A 20,205-nucleotide genomic window follows, 5' to 3' on the forward strand; every position below is an offset into this window, starting at 1 on the left:
GAAGCATACCTCAGGCAGTAAGTAAAGTACTGAAAACATAAGACATGCCACGTATTGGAGCCCAATTTTCAATGTGTTATCAGTTCGCTGTTGTATGTCTGCCGAGAAAACAACTTGGAGCCCACAAAAAAAAAAAAAACATACGGCTTTGTTGCGAGAGAATCGCATGTTATAGTTCTCGATGCTATATGTATGTAGTATGTTCGTGGTGACCCTGCGGTGTACCGTAAGGTCTGGTGGATGCGAAAACAATATGGATTTTTATCAGGAGCCCGGTGGGTACAGGCGGGTCATGCACCCACAAGATACCATGGATATCGTATGCGTGTTCATGAACTACAGTATGTTGCCTGAACTTCGTACCCATTCCTCCTTCAAGTTGGTACGCTGTAGGCAGCTAGTTAGCTTTAGCTACCTTGGATAAGACACATATCTCATCCAAAGCTTCCCTGCTCTTGACAATGAATACCAACCTTGATGTTGTTGTATGAATCAAGAACAAACCCTATTTCTGCTAGTAGTACAGTACATGTTGTAGTCTTGAACTTTTGGATACCTAATGTTGGACCCTACAACGACTTTTTGTAAACCTCGTGGTGTTTGTTCGGCCGCTTTCTTCCGTCAGCTGTCATGGGAATTATTCATAGTGGAGTGGATAGAGCTCGCAGGTTGCTTGGAATCTCACATATATTAGTTAGTACCTGTACGTTCTTTATTGGGCGGTCATATTGGCTGCAGCCCTGGTAGAAGCTGGAGCTGGAGATGCTTTCCCTGCACTCCAGGTTTCACTCTACGGGGTTTGGTGCTATACTAGTAGTGAAGTGGTGCGAGGTACGAAACAAGGGAGTACAGTGGGAACAAGTGCGCCATAGGCAAGGCACAGTGCAGGGGTACATACCTACAGTAGCAGAGCTACCCTAGCTTGCCCTGGCAGAGTGGTGCTGGGAAGTGCGTGCATGCGACCCACAACTCTAACGGTTTGTTGCGCACGCCGCACTCACCTCGGTGGACTTCCAGTGAGGTGGTATCACAGTGTCCACTTCCTTACTTTATCGCACTTTTTTCTTTTGATTTTTGCTCCTGCGATCCAGTTCGTTCGAAAAAAGCAAAAAAAGACAAATTGCGTCAATTCCAATTCAATCGAATCATTACAACCAATACACGCGCGCCTTGGATACGCAATATGGAAATACAAAATAAACCAACCATTGGCAACGCTGCTTACTCAAACCAAGAAATCCCTTGCCTTTTTGAGCACTAGTCTGTACCTTACTATAGCTACTGAACGGCATTGCTTTCGGCAAAGGGTGGAGAGATCGCCGCCGGACTCACTTCTTTCAGCCGGCGACTCTATGGAGCACACCATCATGTGCTCGGCATAGAAGGAAGGGCTGGGCCATAGCCAAACAAGGATTGATTGGGTGGAGAGAACTCCGTTGGAAGCCCTGAATCTGGGGGTTGTATTTCCGTCCATCACCATCCATCCCATTCAACATTCATTGGTCTGTCTGGCGGAGCATACAAGCCGCGATTCGTGCCCTTGCAGCAGCCCAGCAAAGAACAGAAGAAGAAAAAACGAGGCTAACGAATGGAAGGGCGATAGGGAACGCTTTCAATGTCATGTCAGTACCGGTACATGGTAAGCGCAAACCAGCCCCAAATGGGTTGCAGCGGCAGAAGGCAAACAAACAAACCAAAAAAAAAAAAAACAGCATCGCGTGTGACATTTGTCAAGATTATGCGCCCTTCTGCTGCACATTGACCAGTTGTTTACCCTGATCACGCTGATGAACACCGTGATACCTGAAGCAAACCATCCAAACATCAGACATTAATGCATGCAGACCACGGATGCAAGGAGGCAGGCTGCTACACATGACAAAATATAGTAATCCCCTTAACACTTCCAACTGACACCAAATCGATCGAACGCAAAAGCATGTACCACCTATTTAAACACATAATCGAAACATACTTCGTATATATCCATGTACTTACTTGATCGATCTGCCCACTGCCCGCCAGATGCCAGCCTTTTCCATACCTCAGTACCGAAGTAAGGCATTACTAATCATTACCTACCTACTAGGTACCCAACCAGGTTCACAGTAACCCCCCGAATTGCTCCCAGCATCGAATACCAAGATTAGCCTATAGCTGCTACCACCAAAAGCTGTCAGTTGCTGGCCGATGGTTGGGACTACGTAGTATTGCGGATGATGCCCTACCTTGGACTTGGCTCCGTTTGCGGAGACCGGCCACCAATGACCACCCCTTGTCATTCACCTCGTCTGTTTGATTCTTGTTTGGGGGGCAACCCCCCTTGCTCGCCACAGTCATGCATGCTTCCCTTCTCAAACCCTGCAGCAAACATCCTCCGGCCCTTGATCTTGATTGGAGATGCATCTTCATAAGGTCTACTGATACAGGTCAATCTAGAGCTCTACCTATGCTCCCAAGTCCGCTTGGCCGCCGCACCTGGTACTAAATATTGTGTCGGGAGGTACCATGGTGCTACGTAATTCGGCGTTGGAGCGACAAATGCTTTTTTTGATATTTTATTCATAATTCCCAATCAGGAAACACTCGACCACGTCTTATCCCAACTCGACGGGTCAAAAAGACTGTTGATACTTACTGTACTGTACATACAAGCAAAAGTAATCGACAACTGACCGGATCAAGGTGAATGAGCAAACGAAATCCTATGTGGGCACGTTCACCTATGACCCCATCAACGGTCATACCCCCTGGCTGGTCACTTGGTAGCACGTTGGTGAGCTTTGCGCTCCGTCCGATAATGTGCAACATTCAGTGCCATGTTCTTTACTCGATGTGGCAGTATTGGGCACAAGTCTACTCACAACGACACGGCTCTCCTACAACCCTTAAGTCCACCGCAGATACCAAAATACATCCCTGACCCTGCCACTTATTAACCTACTAGCGCCTATACTACGCATGTTTGACACAAACAACCAGCAACCTACAACAGGCACTGCCCATAGGGAGGGACAAAAAAAGAGCCCACACTTCGCAGTCCATACCTACCAGGACACCCAAGCACCGCTTCAACATCCCCCCACCACCCACTGTTTGCTCTGCCACTTTAGACTGACCCAACCCTTCCCCTCACTGCTACCCAACCTGTCCACTTGAGCTCACTTTTTTCTTGCATTACCAAATGGTTCGTCCATCCTGTCCTTTCTTGATCCAATATATCGCGCGCACCGTAGCGCCCGTCTGCATTCCGCAAACCTAAGCAACTCTACCCGCCGTCGTTACTGGTCCAAAAGACGTTATTTTTGCAAGCTTTGACTCGAACAGCTGAAGTATATGCATCCCATCAGCTAGCAAGAGCTCTTCCGTCTACTGGAGTATACCTACCTACCGTCAGTTGGAAGTCATCTTTCCCTTTTTTTTTAAAAAAAAAAACAAAACAAAAAGAAACAGGCTTCACCCAGACACATCGCGTGCGCGCTACTAGAGCCGGTCAGTCTTTGTTCCTGGATGCGCGCACGTTACTACGGGCCAGAAAAAAATACTAGACTTCATATCTGCTCTCCTTCTCTTCTAGAGCGCATGTGCGTCATGTATCCAAACTAGCTTCTTTCGTCCTTCATAACCAAACCAAATAGATCTCTACCAGTACCAGAAGGCTGACCAGCAGCCAAGTCCATGGCGCGCATAACAGAAAGAGCAGAAATCAAGTCTCGCTAAGAGACGAAACGCGCCCGCTACCCACACCACTTTTTTTTCTTTTCTCTCTTTCTTTTTCTGGAATCATGTCGAAACTCTTCATTGGGTGAGATCACGGCCACTTTCCCGTTGCTCAACAGCCTTGTTCTAGTCAGGCTTATTCCCCTTTTCAAAAGGAGTAATGCTGACAGTCTGGGTTGGAAGCGGCCTTGCCTGGCACACGGAAGAAGGTACTCTGCGACAGAAGTTTGAGGAGTACGGCGTCGTAGAAGAGGCTGTAAGTCTAACCTCGGGACCGACGGGAAGAGTAGGGGGCTCTCTCAGTTTCCCTGTGACAGCTTTTCGGCTGACATGAGAGCGTTTGGGGGTGTTTAGGTTGTCGTCAAAGACCGAGATACAGGTCGCAGCCGAGGATTTGGCTTCGTGCGATATACCAACGAAGATGATGCGCAAAAAGCCATCACAGCAATGAACAACGTCGAGTAAGCTCAAGTCCCAAAGGACAATGGCTTTCCAAAAAGAAAAAAAGAAAAGATTTTCGCCTCTCTTTTGTCTTTCTTGTCTCTTCCTGACCACAGACTCAATGTAGGTTCGACGGACGGACGATACGTGTCGACAAGGCCTCCGACACTGGCCCAAGGGGCGGTGGTGGTGGTTTCCGAGGCGGCTACGGTGGCAGGGGTGGCTATGCGTCCCCGCAGATGCACCCGATGCCGTACGGGATGCACCCCCAACAACAGTACGGTGCTCCGCAGATGTACCCCCAACCTTATGGTCGCGGAGGCTACCCGCAGCAGATGCCAGGTTACGGAGCTCCACCAGCACAGAGTAAGTAGAGACCGACAGATTTGGAAGGGGCTGTAGTGTTCTTTTCCCTTTGTATACGATGGAGAGAGGAAACGACTATTGACATGAAAGCCATGTGCATAGCTTGGCAAGCCGCAGCTGGCCACCCTGGATATTACCCTGACCCCTCCGGTCAAATACCCCCCCAACAACAGATGCCCCCGCAAAACCCTCAGGGCGGGCCCTACTGAGAGAAAGCAAAACGGGTTATCAGGGAGGGAGGGGGAAGTTATCTTGGAAGAGTATCCCACGACAACCAACTTGAAAGGCGACCCCATTCCAATAGCAAGGGGTTAACGACGGTACGAAGCTTGGCAGCAGCCAAAGAACCCGGAGAGGGGCCGTGTCGTTTTCTATATTAACTGTTACTGGATGGGATCATTCAGGGGGTTCCGTCCTGTTTGTTGTTGGCGATTCTTTGCGGTGTTAGTGCGCGACCGATACCCAACCCCCTTTTATGCCCCCCGACCATGGAGGGCACGGTGGACAATCCATATGAATTTATACAAAAATCATGAAAATGAAACTTCATCTGAGCTGGCTCTTGTTCTGCATTGAAAAGAATGGATTGGCTATGGGACTCTCTGTTGGGCCGAGCCTTCCACGTCCGTGTCTTTGAGGCTTCTATTGACTTCAGCGCAACTGCAAGATCCGCACGCCCATGCTGGATCGAGTGTTTATGTGCTTCTATACTTGTAAAGGTGACGGCACGGTACTGAAATTTGCCAAGATCTAGCCCTGCAAAGTCGTCAGTGACAGAGAGCCGGCATGTGTCAATCCTATATCGACGCAAGGCGTTGAGCCTGAGGAAAGCAGCTCTGCTAGCTGGCTTTCTCAGCCTCTTCTTTCTCCTCGGCTCTGTGGACTTTGCGGAAGTCGGATTGTTGCGATGCTGTGTCGACCTGAGCCGCAGAGTCAGTCTGCATGGCACGAACACGCCTCGACAGGTCGGCGACATGCTCATCCCCGCTCTCCGGTCCCAGCTGGTTCAAAGCATCGTCCAGGGACAGTAGGTAGTCCCTATTCAGTCCGCTGGGTCCCTCGGAGCGGTGAATATGCTCGGCGAGGGCCTGCGGGTCCTGAGGTCCCACGAACTGGGGGTTGTCGGGGGTGCCGATGTAGACTAAGGTCCTGATTGGGGCGGACCTGTCTGCTGGGTGGAAGGGCGTGTAGTGGATGGTGTAGCCGTTGATCTCTCGAATGTCAAGATAGTCCTTAACCTCGTCCACCTTGTCGGCCTTGATGCGGTAAGCAACACCCCAGACGCGATCAGGAGCATCCTCATGGTGATCAGTCAAGGTCTCCCAGAAGGAGCGCTCCAGCAGCGTGACGACACGTCCAGGCTTCTCTGGTGTTCCTCTGTGGTCCTCGCTGGGAAAGGGCAAAGGTGGTTGGTTAGTGGTGAGAGACTCGTTTAAAGTGTAGTGACATAATGAGTCTCTTCATCTCAGCACTTGCTCCGAGATCAGAGATTGGGGATAATATTCTTCGTTGCACAGCAATATTCGTACCTTGCCTATTATCATGGTTAGCCCATCAAGCTTTGAAATATGCAATATGTTTTGTGAAAACAGTTCGTGATATACTGCAGACATGGAAACAAGCTAGCTCGTCCATGATTATATACGCATGTCAATATAAGGCTGCAGTGCACATACCTGCCAAAATCGTCTGACATAGCCCGTCACCCAACCGGGTATTCTGCAGTCTTTGGAACCGTGTTAGCTGTTTCCATATCGACTTTTAGCTAGGTTCGGCCGAGAGACCGAGTGGCCAGGAGGCTAGTACCGAAATGAGGGGGAGGTTTCCAAATTAAACTCCTAGAAAAGACAACAAGCAGCACATTAGAATTATTGGACAAAAAATAACAACAACAAAAAGCCAGTCCCAACACTTCTTTAGTCTTGGCCCGCGGCTAGGGGTTTTTGTTGTTTTATATTCTTTTTTTGGTTAGCATACCCATAACCAAAAATCCAAAACTCCCCATCATCATCCGGTAGGGGCTTTCCACACGCGTCCATGATCGCCAGGACGGCAAGGCTGATCCGCTCTAGATAGGTATTGTACACCGATACACCGGATCCAGCCGGATATTACCGCGAGATTTGGGATTAAACTGTCCTGTTGTTATATGTTCGGATTTGTCCTTTTCTGTTTCGCAAATACCGGATCTGGGTGGTGCAGATCTACTTGGCGGGGGTTTGGATTCCTAAGGTGGTGTAAGCGAGTACAGTAATCATGGTCTGGACACCTTTACCCGAGTTAAGATTGCGCTTTTCTGCAGGCAGTCGAAGGGTTCGGTTCCAGTGATCCTCTCAGGTATTACTGCCTTGGTGCACGCTGTGAAACTGCGGGGCGCGGCCACACAACGGGTGGGGACCTCAGTTGGGCCATTGTCCCTCGTGCCGGTGCCGGGTTGCACCCGGAGCCGCAACTTTTTGCTAGCGTACACTAGGGGGTTGATGATCACGCAGCTGAATGGATCACGGAGGGAAGACGGAACTCCTGAATTATGAAAATCAGAATCAGAAATCGAATCAGGACCATCGACAACCAGCCGCGGATGCCCCTTGGCTGCATACCGCCTGAGCCGGCAGAAACAAGATGAGGGAAAAGCCATTCCAAAGGCGCTTACTCGCAGCTGCATCAGGCGCTTTCATGACCAGGCTAGACTCATGGAGTATGATGGTGTTGGCTGTTGTTGGTGTTCTATGCTGTAGGCCGAAATTATAGGCCTGGCAAAAAATCTAGATAGACCTTGAATGAGGCCAAATAAGCGCCCATATTACTATAGCTGCAGCCGATTGACCAAGAAATGTTTCTTATCCTGTTCTGTGAGGTCAGCATGTTTAATTTCCATGGATCTCTTGGTTTGTTTTAATAGCTTACTTTGGGTAAGGTCAGGAACGTGTCCAGGTTGCGACCCGCGTTTTCTTCGTAAGGCAGGGCCGCAACTAGGTCTAGCACAATTGCCTGTGGGGTTGTTGTTGCCCTGCAGCAGTGCAGAAGCAAAAGAAGACCCCTGGAAACCGTTGCAGACATGGGCGTATCGCCCCGCACCCACGACGTTGGGTCCTGTCAGGTCACCTCAACAGCAGCCAATTTGCGCAAAGATTCGGCGCGAACCCCTCCATCCTATCCGTCGGATATCCACAGCTTTGACATCGCACAAGGCGCCCCAAGCTCGTTGATTACGACGCCCTTCTTGTCCCTTGTCTCGGTTTCTACTTCTTATTACGTCCTCTTTACCTTTCGTCGATACATTTGAAAGTTTGTTTTGACTTGTAGCAGCTCTTTTTGCTCCAATTAATTTCCCGCGGCGAAAAAGCATCCAGTTCCAAATTATCATATCCTTCGACCGGTACCCCATCCGTCTCTTGGTTGCGCGCCTGTGCGACACGGAGTGACCGTTGTGCAAGTCGATTTTCAAAACAACAACACAAGACTCTAAAAATATGGCGTACAACCGACCCTACAACCCGGACGAGCTTCCCAGGTAAGCCCTTCATGTAGCATAATGGCAACCACCGACGCTACGCGACAATTGCCCCGGAACGCAAGTTCATCGCACTAACTGAGGACTTGAACCGCCTATTCGCAGGTTCGCCGAGCCCGAATCAGTAAGATAGCACGCTACCTACCTTTTGCGCCTTCGTACTTGTATGATATCGCAAGCACCTCTGCAGCCTTGCTGACAATTGCAACCACTATACAGAAGGGCAGCAACCAGAAACTTCCGTCTCCTTCCCAGGCGAGCCCTCAGTTCCACCAGCCGCAGCACCCACAAAGCCGATATGAGAACAAGCCTGTCCCTCCCCGGCCCGACCAGAGGCCTCTTGGTAGCGCGACACAGCAGCGCCCACCGGTAACAAGCCGCCCGCCGCCGAGTCCCGCACCACCCGAGACCAAAGATGGCAACGATCCCACTCTGAGGCCGCTGTTCAGGGCAGTCGACAAGGACGGTAAGCTTACCCCTTGTGCCAACATGTGGCCGTTCAAGTTAATGGCAGGGAAGGACTATGGGACTGACTCCAAACCTGACAGGCACCGGTCAGCTATCTGAAAAGGAACTCTCCGCGGCCCTCGTCAACGGAGATTGGACGGCCTTCGACCCGCACACGGTCCGCATGATGATCCGCATGTTCGACGCCGACCGCTCTGGCACCATTGGTTTCGACGAGTTCTGCGGCCTCTGGTCATTCTTGGCCAGCTGGCGCACGCTCTTTGACCGCTTCGACACGGACCGCTCCGGCAACATACAGCTCGAGGAGTTCCGCAACGCGCTCGTCGCCTTCCGGTATCGGCTGTCGGACCGCTTCACCGAGCTGCTCTTCAGGACGTACGACAAGCGCGGCGAGGGCTCCATGAGCTTCGACCTGTTTGTTCAGAGCTGCATCTCTCTCAAGCGCATGACGGACGTGTTCAAGCGCTACGATGACGACCGCGACGGCTACATCACGCTCAGCTTTGAGGACTTTTTGACGGAGATTCTGAAGCAGCTCAAGTAGTGCTGAGAGAATGCGACCTTGTCGAGTGGGCTGTGCATGGTATTTTTTTTTGTGGGGATATGGAAGTTTAAGACTGCCGAATGAAATATCATAGAAAACAAAAACGCCAAGCCAAGCCAATCAGGGGAACGAGGGATGCATCAGGAGCTATGGCCCATCATTCTGGGTAATTTGTAGTATTATTCATTATTTTTCTTTTTGTATGGCGACCATTTCAAGACTCCTCAAGTGTCTTGCGTTCATTCCACGGTTGAATAGACGAATCAGAAGTCCATCAGCACCAATCCGTTTGGCCATCCAAGAACGACGCGCACGCCTCTGACGTTGTTGACCTGAACAAATATGGCTTAGTGCTTGGCAACTGGTTACCTACCCAGGCTCTCAAAGTAGCACACAGAGAAGAAGTGCTATATTCGCACCACTACACACAAAATTGTGGAACTTTGCTTATAATAATATAGTTGGGTTCGTATTCTTTCATCTATAAGGTCCGGTCCACCTGGATATCATTCAGCCGACCAAAAATAAAACTCAAAACAATTTGGCAAAGTACCTTGTAGTAGGACACTAAAAAGAACAATATCTTCAAAAACAGGCAACAGACCAGATCTGTGGTGCTGCATATGGTGGTATCATCAAAAAAGTAGAAGAGACAAAAGGAAAATATACAAGCCAGTGCCTTGCGCAATAGTTTGACAGTCAAAGACAAGGACTGTCAGAACCAACATGAGAAGAAAAATATCCTTGTTCGCTCAACGCCAAGACAAAACATTAAGAAACACAATTTCAGGTAAAGTCGTGCCTGTCAGAGGGACCTCGTAAGGCTCTCTCAGGTCTTTTTGAGAGAAGGGGAGTTGAAAAAATAAAATAAAAAATAATAAAGAGACAGAATCAACATATGCCACGGAATTGAGGCCCCCTGGCTGTATCCAGATCATCAATCTCGATGGACGGCACAGACCCATCAAAATTGGCCGCCTCAAAGTCGATTGGGCTGATTGGTCTCGGCATCAGTCTGTGGTGATGCATTGTTGGTGGAGGAGGGGGTGCCCACGTCGGTTCGGGAGGAGGCGGCGGCGCGGAGGCCTCTGCGTTCCACACGCCGTCGTTGCAGATGACGACCTGCTCGCCGATGCCCAGCGCCAACACCTCGGTCGGCCTGCCCCTACCGCCGGCTTCGCTGCTGATGACGGAGCTGCGACGGCTGCTCGCGCGGCTGCTCGCGACCTCAGCCTCGTCAGTCTGCTGGTGCATGTACCGCTGCAGTGCGGGGCTGACGGCCTCGACAATGTTCTCCCGGCGGTAGTGTTTCGTCTTGAGCAGGGCCGTGGCGATGCCCTTGAGTTCCTTCTCGCCATCGTGGGCCGAAACCCAGGCGCGGGCGCGGAGCGCGGTGGCTGTCTCGAGCCCTGCGGGCGCGCCGAGGAGGATGTTGCCACCGAGCCACCAGGGGTTGCTGACGGCGTCGAAGCAGTGCAGGAGGGCTGTCAGCGGGAGGGCTGCCTCGGCGACGAGGTGGGACGTCACGTAGGACGAGAGGGACGACGTCGAGATGCCGTGCGGAGAGTAAAGGAGTGAGAGGCTTCGCGGGGCCTGCGTTGCTGCTGTGGACAGTCTCGACAGCTGGTGAGAAAGCTGAAGGGAGGAGGTGGACCGAGAGGAACGTAGAGATGTGGGAGTCGGGGGCAGTCCGAACGGAGCCTGCGTCGGGTAGCGGTGAATGGAGTCGCCGGCATTGACGATTGGAGGGAATGCATTGGAACGGTACGAGTTTGGAGTCTCGGGTGGCGTGAGAATGGAGGATTTTGTCATGGGTTGAGGACCAGGACCCGGGGCGGGACTGGCAGATCGGGGGTGGAGAAAAGCTCGTCGAATGGAGGGCGGTCGAGAGGGCCACGCAGCGCTGTGGGTGATATGAGTGGCGCCAGCGGTCGTGCCGGGCGGGCGGTAAGTGATGCCGATGGCGCTGTGCAGGCCGGATATGTCTCTCCGCTGAGGGATAAAAGCGACCGTGACCTCGCCAGGTTCACCGCCAGCCACCAAGGGCGGCAATGGAATGCGCACTACGGCCTGACGACCTTGCTCTGTAGACTCACCCCATTTCGGGATTGTGCGAACCTTTTGGCGGTCAAAGTACTTCCACGACTTGATGACGCGAGCCGATGCTGGCTCGGCGAGGATCAGAGTCTTGGTGCCAGAGGCGGGGAGCTGTCGCAGGGTGGCCTCGTTGCAGTGGTCGCTCTTGTGCTGCGAGATGACGACGAGATCGGGTTCCGGTAGCTCCTGCAAGGAGGAGATGCAAGCCGGCTGCTTGTGAGTAGAAACGGATATCTTGGAGTGGAAGATGGTTGATGAGCCTGTGATCCAAGGGTCCAGCAGTATGCGGAAGGGAGAAGGGCTCGCAGCATCGTGGTCGCGAGGACCGGAGACGAGGGGCTCAAATGTTAAAAGGAAGGATGCGTCGCCGTTGAGGTGCTTGATGGTCAGGGCCATGGCCAAGACGTGCGTGATGAAAGGCCACGCCAAAGCCAGGTCTCCTTGGTTTTCTCTTGTTTTGAAAATTTATTTATTTATTTGCGATAGGATTCAAGCCTATCAAAGGTCGATACTGTGCCTAGTTTGTTGTAAGTGCCGCGCACCACTGCTCAAGCCAGAGATGCTGATACAGACACTTCTGCGGCGTCGGCGTGGGCGGCGGATGCTTGTGCTGTCCCCGTCCACGTCCATGCAGAACCGTCTAGAGAACAAAAGACTTGGTCTAGTAAGCCGAGAATAGCCTAGGTTAGACAGCAATCCTGCCGGCCAGCCCCGAGAAGCCCGAGGGACACGGGAGACTACCGGTTTAGTCTGCGTGCCTGCCGTCAAGGTCGGGCAGTGAGGTCGTTATCCCAACATCGGAGCACGCGTGAGGGTGTGAGAAAATACTGGCCGCGCTATGGGGAAGAACCTCGTTGCCGAGGAGGAAGCTATCGTTTGTCGTCGTTCGTCCAAGGTCGTACAGTAAAAAGAAAAGGGCACTGACCGGATGTTTGCAGCATCCAGACCATATACAGGAGTAGAATCTTGGGATGAAAATGAGGAAAGGGGAGACGAGTTTTATCAACTGCGCCATAAACAATTTGTTTTTGTTTTTTTCTTCGTCACTCTCCACTACTCTCTTTTTTTGTTGTATTTTTCCCTCTTAAACTTCCATCATAAACGTCAACGATGGGGCATCATTGGCTAGACACTGGACGACAGCAACGCCCCCAGAATCCCGTCCGCCGCCCAGAGATGCCCAGCCTTTAGCCCGGACGAGGCGAGTTTGGAGCAAGGGTGTCAAGGGGGCCAGCGAGAAGTGTTTTGAAACCTGCAACCCGGACTATGGGGGTGGGACATTGAAGAGAATTACCACGTTGAATCGTCGGGCACGGCCCCTGCGCCCAGGGCTGAAAAGACCATTGACGAGCCTGGGTTGGTTGGTTGGACATCAGATGGTTTCCAATACTTCTTGGCCTTTGGTGCATTCGTAATGGTTATTTTTACCTTTTGGAACTTTTTGAAGATCATATCGCTCGACTCTCCACCACGTTCGATTGGCAATACTACGTCGCTGGTTTCGGTTGCTTGTCGTGGTTCTAGATGTCGCCATATTTGGAAGTTTTTCTGGCGACGCCAAGGCGTTATATGGTGCTCCAGTCTCGCCCACTCCGGGGCAAACAAGTGGAAGGTGGACGCGGATTTTTGCAATGCCTTGACAGCGCCACAAATAAAGATCAGATCATTCATATTAAACAACGTCCTTAACTTAACCCCACGGGTTGTCTTGTTTTTGTTTAGGCCCGAGGTGCAACATGAATATGTACAGTACTTCGTAGGTCTAGTAGTAAATCAATTCCTCGGAACTTCTTCCTGGGAATGGAACCCACCTACCAAGTACTATGTAAGGTAGGTACCACCTACAACCTTTCCTTGCTTACCCAGGTAAGGTACCAGGTACCTACCTGCCTTACGTACACCGCAGGTTAGGGGTATCCATCGTCTATTGTCCCTTTCCTAGCTGTTGGCAAAAGGAAAGTAACATTACTATCACTGCGTTGTTCTAGACCCCGATACAAAACCCTCCCAAGTACCACGTAGTATTACAACGTAATGTGAAAATACTTACTTGAAGAATACATGACATGTTTTCTTGTACAGTGCTCCGCAGTAGTACGCGTCCGGGTTCCAGACTTGCGAGGGTAGCCCTGCGACACCTTATTTTCCGACTTCCGGCCTTATTCGTCTGATCTCTCCCTTATTTTCCCAAAAGATACATACAGCATTGGATCCACCGGTGTGTTTGTGTTTCTTTCACTCACTACCAAGATTTATCGAGAACTCGTTTGCACGGCATTTCTTGCCCGCGGGTAAACCCACAAAGCAGACACACCTCCACATTTCACCTTCCGGTACAGGCACAATATTTCCAAGTATCGGCTTTCCACAATGCCGTTGGAAGTGAAGTGGTGACGATTTGAGCGTGGGTGTGGGTTCCCGAGGTGGAATGTATCCAATATTATTACTCTAGGTTCTGCATACCCGGATTCTCAATAGCCATTCGCCGAATACCTTGGAACTACTACCCGTTACCAACCTACTCAGGTACCGACATACCTATTGGTAGGTAGGCACTGCGAGGTGTGCTGCACGACGACATACTTGGTAAAGAATTGACTGCTTACAGTACTTTCTTTACCTTGTTTCTATTTTTTTTTTTTTTTTTCAGCGAGGCAGTGTCACGACAGTGCCAAGTGCCTCGGACCGGGGTTGGGCTGCTCGCCTGAAGCAGAACTGCTACCGCGGTCAACGGGTGAGGATCAAAAGCCACGATCGATCGATATTTTTGATGTTGGTGTGTGCAGGGACCGGCAAAAATATGCTGCATTCCATGTCTGCGGGTTTGCATTGGTGCACCATCATTTAAGCAGCTTTATCCGGAGATGGACCCTTGGACTTGTGGTTGTTGTTCTACAACATGTGTGCTTGGTTTTGCTTGGCGGACCGCTTGGGCCAGCGACAGCACTTGCTGCCCCACCCCCTGTTCGGTAAGTAACAGCTCCGACAGAATTTCGAGGCGGTCGTTGTAGTGTACCAAGTCGCTTTGCCTTGGCTTGCCTTGCCCCCTTTGAGCGCGTCAAACCAGGTTCCATGTTATGTGTAACAGCTTTCCAACTATAATTGATTGATGCTCTCAATTCGGTTCGAGGTTCCCATTTAATGGCTCTGGTACCAAAAATTCGCACTTGTTATTCAAAGAAACCAGCTTCCCAGAGATCATCTTCTGATTTCGCTATACCAAGGTACCGAATGGCATGAGCACCAGGTTAATCTAGATAGAAGGACTAACCGGACTATACTACAGTATAATCATTTGCCTTTCCTACCTGGGACTAAGTTACATTATGTACCTTAGGTACCTTACTCTTGCTACTTATAGGAGTCCACAAACATGTGGCTGATGGCAGGTGTGTCGTAGTCAACGGCTCCCGGCTCAGCTAAATAAATCTATTGGTCTACACATCCATGTACCTACCTACCTTATCTAGTCCGTTCAAGCTACATAACATGAAGCTTTAGCGGATAGTTGATGCCAAAGTATACTCTTTACGGAGTATACCAATAGTATGGAGTACCTACAGTACAGTACCTGGGTACGTAGGTTCTCACTAGACCTACCGGGCACCTCACTGCACACCATGCAAGCATTGTTGCTATTTACCTACCTACCTACCTACCTACCTAGGTATAATTTGGCCTCGATGCCTTCTACAATAATACCTTAGGTACCTAGCAAACCATCCAGCAAGTGGGGGACAAATTAACGCGCACCGTAAAATCACCACCAAGTTTTACCACCTAAAAAAATACTATTTTTTGCAAAATAACCCCAATTAACCTGAGAAATCCAGCAACTGTTAAATGCTTTCGAAATTGCATGTTAAAGTTGTTTCCATATTTTTGTTTTACCTTGGTGTTGAGATATGCGGATGCAAAAGTAGTGAGTTTTCAAGTCAATGCTGCTATTTGGAGGATTTTGCGGTGCGCGTTAATTTGTCCCCGCTTGCTAGGTAGGTAATAATAACCACCTATCGCAAATGCCCAAGGATACCATTGCATCTCTCTGGCTTGCTGCAGGGTTTTCGGATGTCGACATGGGGGCGATGATGAAGAAAATGACGTCAAAACGAATCACTTTCGACTCTTTCGCCAAAACAAATGCAAAGCTCTCTTTTGGAACATAGGAAATCCATGTAGATAAAAGGGAGAGGAAAAAAACAGTGCATGCAATTCACGACGTCGGCGGAAAGTCTTTGTTCGATAAATTGCCACCGCTACTCTTGCATCATTCCAAATACAAAACATAAAAAAAAATCGAAGTCCTCGAGTCGTAGCTTGGCCAAGAGGATTTGTTGCATCCCTCCCTTCCCACTGTGCTTTAAGCTGTAGTGGGCCTAATCATGTGCTTGCTAATCCTGGGTTACGCTTGTCATTCATTGTCCTATACGTAGTACAATAATGACTATGTGGTCACTTTTAGATGCCCATGTGGATGGAATCGATGGATAGCATGTTGGTAAAAGGAATATCACCGAGTAAGCTACCCAAAACCAACTGTCAGCTCAGCCCACCAGTCTGCTTATCGTCCTGTCTCGGTCAACCCGACCGCTGGGTTTGGGCTGGATCAGGTCACCTGCTTTATTACAAAGTACCTGGTACTGGTAATTACCTACCTATTCGTGTTGTAGTGTTTTAGTAGCGAGTGCCTACCCCTACCTTAGCTAGGTTAGGACGAGTTCCAAAAGTCGGGAGTGGCGGGCCGGCACTGTGTAAGCTTCCATCCAGTCAAGAAACAGAAACGCGATTCAATGCTTAGGTATTTTCTACGGCGTAGAGAGCTGGCTTGGCTGGTCATCCGTCCTTTTTTTTCTACTCATTCTACAGAGCGATTGGTAAGAATAAAGTAGTAATCATCAAAACAACAATCCTAGTGCGCAGACGCAAGCATCAAGTGACCTCGCCGGAATACACTGTATGGTAAGCGAGAGAAGAAAAAAAAGATCACTCTGCCGGACCTTGAATGAGATAATGGACCTTGCCTGAGTGGATCTTGTGCGAGTACAATGCATGCAACCTTCCATCGAAGGTTGTAAGCCTGGAAGCTTACCTTAGGTACCTCTACGTAGGACCAGGGAGCTTCGATTGATTCCAGTCCAAGTTGGTTCAAGGGCCAAAGCTATCCCACTAAGCAAGCTATCGTAAGGTAAGGTATGAAGGTGGGCAGCTACTAGTTAAATTACAGCCAATACTACTATTATCTATCCTGCATCCCTCCCTCCCTCTCCCTATCTTGTTAGGTCAAAGTGCCTGACTTGTTACCAGCCATTATCCCGTGTTTATCGGGACCTCGGCCTCATTGGGAAACGTCGCGCCTGCATTGAAGGAGTGCATTGAGACTTGTCATGACTGGCCTGCGCCGGATTGACCGTGTGAGATTGATTGTCAGTAATAGTGCACGATTCTAGATTCTAGGGCCTGCTCGTTCTCCATGGTCATGCTCGCTCCGCCATCCTCCTCCTCCTCCTACCTTCCCAGTTCGCTTCCACGCGAGAGCTGAGCACCTTTACCTGGTAGTGGGAGAGGAGACCCCGCCCAATGCGCGCAGGGCCGCCCCACCCCCAGAACAAGAACGAATCGAATCCGTCCAATGCCTAAGCTTCCCATGTCATGTCAGTTGCCACTGCCACTACATTCCTGCCTGGCCCATTTCGAAACCGCACTTGTGACACCGTGCCGAAAGACGAAGCTGGCTGTGAGCTCTTTCATTCACCCATTTGGACTCTTTCCCTCTAGAACTAGGAGCTACCATAATGAGGTTTGACCTACCCCCCACTACCTTACCTACCACCTATACCGCCCGACCTGACCTGCCTTACTGGACCAACCTACCAACCAACAGACAGATAGCTCAGCTCTTTTCTGTTTCCCCCCCTCTTCTACTATTTCCTCCATACACCACAACATCTTTTTTTTTTTTCGGTGCAATTAAACTCCCAATAGGCAAGTGCACTTTCTGATCCTTCGAATCGCCATCTTATCGACAACAGCTTAGCAACGTCAACCCCTCTTTTGGTGGGGGGTCCCTCAGGTGCTTGCCTCGACGCCGGTCCGCAATTGCATCACTCTACAGCGTAGCGCAGCACAGCACGATGCCTCCGCGAACGTCCGCCCTCACATCTTCATTTTCGGTTTCCGACAGCTCCCTGAACGAGGTTATTTGCCCGCTTAGGAATCAAGGTGAGTTGGCTGAGCATTTGTTTATTCGTTGATTCGTTTGTCAACAACAATCCCGCCTGGTCCTATTCCCGCGAGGCCGCATTGACTTACCAAACGTACCCGGAATAGATGGCTCAAGCTGCCGCAAGCGATGCATCGGCGTGAGTGCTTTAACTTCCCCTTAGCTCCATGTTGTCTGCCGTCATCCATGCTATCAACCGGCTCAGCCGGCTCTTGTGCGCCATTTCCGATTGTTCACTCTCTTCCCGAACTGGTCGAAGGAGAGCGACGACTCTTGATTAGATTGATCACCATTGGTGGCCTCTCGAGGCCGCCACGCAGGCATCCCTGGCCGATTCAGTCGCGGCCCCAGGTTTTCAAATCTTATTCCATTCTGACTTGATTGCTCTCAAATCATTAGGAGAAGAGGTATCGCTCTATGCAAGAGCACATCCGAAGAGCGCACCCGGAACACTACATATCCAAGCTTCCTGCAACCGAGGAGAGCTTCCTTCTTATGATCAACACCCCGCCTAGCGAACGACCGCAGCAAAGCCCAGCGACCGCTCCTCGGCCGCCCGCAATCGACCATCTCAAGGGAAGTGGTTATTCGCATGATCGGCAACATGGTTACCACCGCGACGAATCCAGCGCCCCGCCGACGCCGCGGAACCCGGAAGAATATCCACCAGTCACTCAGATGCTTCCTGCCGCCAGTGCTGCAGCCGCATTGGCCCAGCTGCACAAACACAGCATGGAGCCGGAATGGGGCGACTCTGAACCTGTGCGTCTTTAGACCTTCCCCCGCACCACGGGCTTTTGGTTTTTATAGATGATGCGAAAAAATGGGCGCTGACTTCGCCTTTCTCCTAACTCCCAGGGCTGGCACTCTGATTCGGAAAAGGGGAGGCTACCGAGGTCATCGATAGAACTACCACCGATTCATCTACTAGGAACCGATTCTGCAGGGGACTTGTTCACCATGTCGGGAAGCTCAAGCAGGCACAGGGACATGTTACCGTCAATTCTTGCAACATCACCGCCGGGACGATCATCGACGCTGCCACCTCTCCAGCGACCCCTGGGCCCGAACCGCCCACGGAAGCAGTCAATCACAAAACGGGGCAGAGAGTCGCACCACAAAAAGCAAAGATCCAGAGGTGCCGCAGCCGACTGGCTTCGGCGGATCCAAAACGATACGGGCGGATTGACTCCGGGGGACCGGCTAAGGCCAGGCGACCCTTTCAGCAAGGCCAAGTCGGCGGAGCCAACGGGGGACACGGGGAGACGTTGGGAAGACTTGATCGACGCGGCGGCATCGGCCACGGAAGAAGTCGACGAGGACAGGACGCCTGTAGGTCCGCGCAGCCCCTATTTGATCGACCCGGCCCTGACTTTTCAGGTACCGCAATCCCCCATATCTGTCCACCGCGCATCACTTCCCCCTTTTCCCCAACCGCCGTCCTTCCCGAGTCAAAACAACTATCAGGCCTCGCCCCTGCAGCAGGCCCTGACACCTCCTTCGTATATTCAAGAGGTGCCCGACCCATTTCCTTCTGTCGAAAGCGCCGAGAGCGGTGATAACTTCCACATGGAGTCCCGGGGGCTCTCGGACTCGTCCCCGAGCTATTCTTCTCAAAACACTCAAATCTACTGCGCGGCCTGCCAGGGCGTATCTTTACTCAAAGAGTCGTATGCGTGCACCGAGTGCATTTGCGGTCTATGCCCCGCTTGTGTCGAGGTCTTGATGAGCGAGCAAGGAGCGAGAAGGAAGTGCCCCCGCTGCGCCACCATAGGGGGTCGCTACAAGCCATTTCAGCTCGATATCAGGTGAAAACGGAACCGGTTTTCGACCATCGGTCATTTTGGGGGTTCTCATTTCACCAGTCCCATTTTCCTCTCTTCACCGTTTGATTATATTATACCTCTCTCACGCTTCACCGCGTGATTCCCGACAAGATGCATTCGTTATGCACCATATCATACACTGGCAGCGTTCCTCTTATACTCCGTTGGCATTGCTTTTTTATTGTTTCATTCACTTTTGTTTTTTTCACCATCATTCACGGTGTTCGGGTCAGGGGGTTTTGCTTTTAGCGCATATCGGAGTTTCTGATTTCGAGTCAATTCTCTGTTACCAAGCCTGTTTCATTGTCGGGCCGTTTGAGCCGATGAAAGGCTTCTTTTTTTTATGAAACTTGCTGTATCTGCCTGTCCGGGTGGCGGTGGTCCTGCACGTTATTGTTTGAACCGCTATGTTCTTCATTCAGCGGCATGCCTTGTGGCTTTGCAATTTTGCGCTTATCTGACCCGGAACAAGATTTTGTGTTCATGGGACTGTTCATTCTTGATATACTAGAGGCAGCGGCGTGTCCGTTTCAGCCCGACTAAAGCGATCCTGGTGGGCGCATTTTTGCTTCGAATGTAAAGCTGTGCTTAAACTCTAACCAGTTACTTCTTTTCTCCTTCGGTTGCATGGGTTCTGTTTTATCCACGGGTTTCCTTTCAGGGAACTCGCTGCTTTCTGCCGAATATAAGTTGATAGACTTGATTTTCAAATACATATTTTGACCAATAAAAAACATGGATTGTGCCGCGTGGAACTTGAGCATGTTATACAAGAGCAATCTATTCTGAGTAAACGGCCCTCTTCGGGCTGTATATCACAGATAGGTACCTAGGTAGGGACTGCGACAAAATCGACATGAGCCCGAGGCGGGTCTGGTCCATCGCCATATACTTACTTGGCCGACATCATCAGTATGACACTTTCCATGATGTGTGGAGAGACATTGGCGGGCAGTCCTATCAACTCCGCAGTGCTCCAGCCCACTCTCCCAGAGACCTATCGGCGGGC

At 50.7% G+C, this 20,205-nt stretch overlaps 5 protein-coding genes across 5 annotated transcripts; 3 read left to right on the forward strand and 2 right to left on the reverse strand.

Annotated features, from left to right (window-relative positions):
- The first annotated feature begins 2,420 nt into the window (after nt 1-2,420).
- Nucleotides 2,421-5,086, forward strand: MGG_04816 (uncharacterized protein). The gene is made up of 6 exons (XM_003713698.1): nt 2,421-3,584; nt 3,695-3,805; nt 3,904-3,976; nt 4,075-4,181; nt 4,289-4,527; nt 4,630-5,086. Exons 1-6 carry the CDS (start codon nt 3,511-3,513, stop codon nt 4,734-4,736), a joined length of 711 nt encoding a protein of 236 aa, XP_003713746.1. The 5' UTR covers nt 2,421-3,510; the 3' UTR covers nt 4,737-5,086.
- On the reverse strand, nt 4,542-7,404 carry MGG_04817 (cation transport regulator-like protein 2). The gene is made up of 6 exons (XM_003713699.1): nt 7,181-7,404; nt 6,505-7,050; nt 6,334-6,365; nt 6,204-6,253; nt 6,057-6,061; nt 4,542-5,916 (listed from the first exon to the last, which is right to left on the reverse strand). The coding sequence occupies exons 2-6, from the start codon at nt 6,564-6,566 to the stop codon at nt 5,367-5,369; spliced, it is 699 nt and encodes a 232-aa protein (XP_003713747.1). The 5' UTR covers nt 6,567-7,050; nt 7,181-7,404; the 3' UTR covers nt 4,542-5,366.
- A 242-nt stretch (nt 7,405-7,646) lies between these two features.
- MGG_04818 (sorcin) lies at nt 7,647-9,389 on the forward strand. The gene is made up of 4 exons (XM_003713700.1): nt 7,647-8,041; nt 8,147-8,165; nt 8,261-8,507; nt 8,590-9,389. The coding sequence occupies exons 1-4, from the start codon at nt 8,001-8,003 to the stop codon at nt 9,051-9,053; spliced, it is 771 nt and encodes a 256-aa protein (XP_003713748.1). The 5' UTR covers nt 7,647-8,000; the 3' UTR covers nt 9,054-9,389.
- A 124-nt stretch (nt 9,390-9,513) lies between these two features.
- On the reverse strand, nt 9,514-12,898 carry MGG_04819 (uncharacterized protein). The gene is made up of 2 exons (XM_003713701.1): nt 12,579-12,898; nt 9,514-12,502 (listed from the first exon to the last, which is right to left on the reverse strand). The coding sequence occupies exon 2, from the start codon at nt 11,544-11,546 to the stop codon at nt 9,945-9,947; it is 1,602 nt and encodes a 533-aa protein (XP_003713749.1). The 5' UTR covers nt 11,547-12,502; nt 12,579-12,898; the 3' UTR covers nt 9,514-9,944.
- Nucleotides 12,899-17,068: 4,170 nt separating this feature from the next.
- MGG_04821 (uncharacterized protein) lies at nt 17,069-19,944 on the forward strand. Its single transcript, XM_003713702.1, has 4 exons — nt 17,069-17,369; nt 17,478-17,509; nt 17,770-18,132; nt 18,229-19,944. Exons 1-4 carry the CDS (start codon nt 17,282-17,284, stop codon nt 19,180-19,182), a joined length of 1,437 nt encoding a protein of 478 aa, XP_003713750.1. The 5' UTR covers nt 17,069-17,281; the 3' UTR covers nt 19,183-19,944.
- The last annotated feature ends 261 nt before the right edge of the window (nt 19,945-20,205 follow it).

Source organism: Pyricularia oryzae, chromosome 2 (genome assembly GCF_000002495.2).
Source record: "Pyricularia oryzae 70-15 chromosome 2, whole genome shotgun sequence".
NCBI classification, from domain to species: domain Eukaryota; kingdom Fungi; phylum Ascomycota; class Sordariomycetes; order Magnaporthales; family Pyriculariaceae; genus Pyricularia; species Pyricularia oryzae.

Coding starts and splice junctions, on each gene's coding strand:
- MGG_04816 (XM_003713698.1), top strand. CDS start 3,511: ATGCGCGCACGTTACTACGGGCCAGAAAAAAATACTAGACTTCATATC. Junction 3,585..3,694: donor CCTTCTCTTCTAGAGCGCAT/GTGCGTCATGTA, acceptor CGCGCATAACAG/AAAGAGCAGAAATCAAGTCT. Junction 4,528..4,629: donor CGGAGCTCCACCAGCACAGA/GTAAGTAGAGAC, acceptor CCATGTGCATAG/CTTGGCAAGCCGCAGCTGGC.
- MGG_04817 (XM_003713699.1), bottom strand. CDS start 6,566: ATGGACGCGTGTGGAAAGCCCCTACCGGATGATGATGGGGAGTTTTGG. Junction 6,366..6,504: donor TTTTGGATTTTTGGTTATGG/GTATGCTAACCA, acceptor TGTCTTTTCTAG/GAGTTTAATTTGGAAACCTC. Junction 6,254..6,333: donor GAAACCTCCCCCTCATTTCG/GTACTAGCCTCC, acceptor ACGGTTCCAAAG/ACTGCAGAATACCCGGTTGG.
- MGG_04818 (XM_003713700.1), top strand. CDS start 8,001: ATGGCGTACAACCGACCCTACAACCCGGACGAGCTTCCCAG. Junction 8,508..8,589: donor CAGGGCAGTCGACAAGGACG/GTAAGCTTACCC, acceptor CAAACCTGACAG/GCACCGGTCAGCTATCTGAA.
- MGG_04819 (XM_003713701.1), bottom strand. CDS start 11,546: ATGGCCCTGACCATCAAGCACCTCAACGGCGACGCATCCTTCCTTTTA.
- MGG_04821 (XM_003713702.1), top strand. CDS start 17,282: ATGCCTCCGCGAACGTCCGCCCTCACATCTTCATTTTCGGTTTCCGAC. Junction 17,370..17,477: donor TTGCCCGCTTAGGAATCAAG/GTGAGTTGGCTG, acceptor TACCCGGAATAG/ATGGCTCAAGCTGCCGCAAG. Junction 17,510..17,769: donor GCCGCAAGCGATGCATCGGC/GTGAGTGCTTTA, acceptor TCAAATCATTAG/GAGAAGAGGTATCGCTCTAT.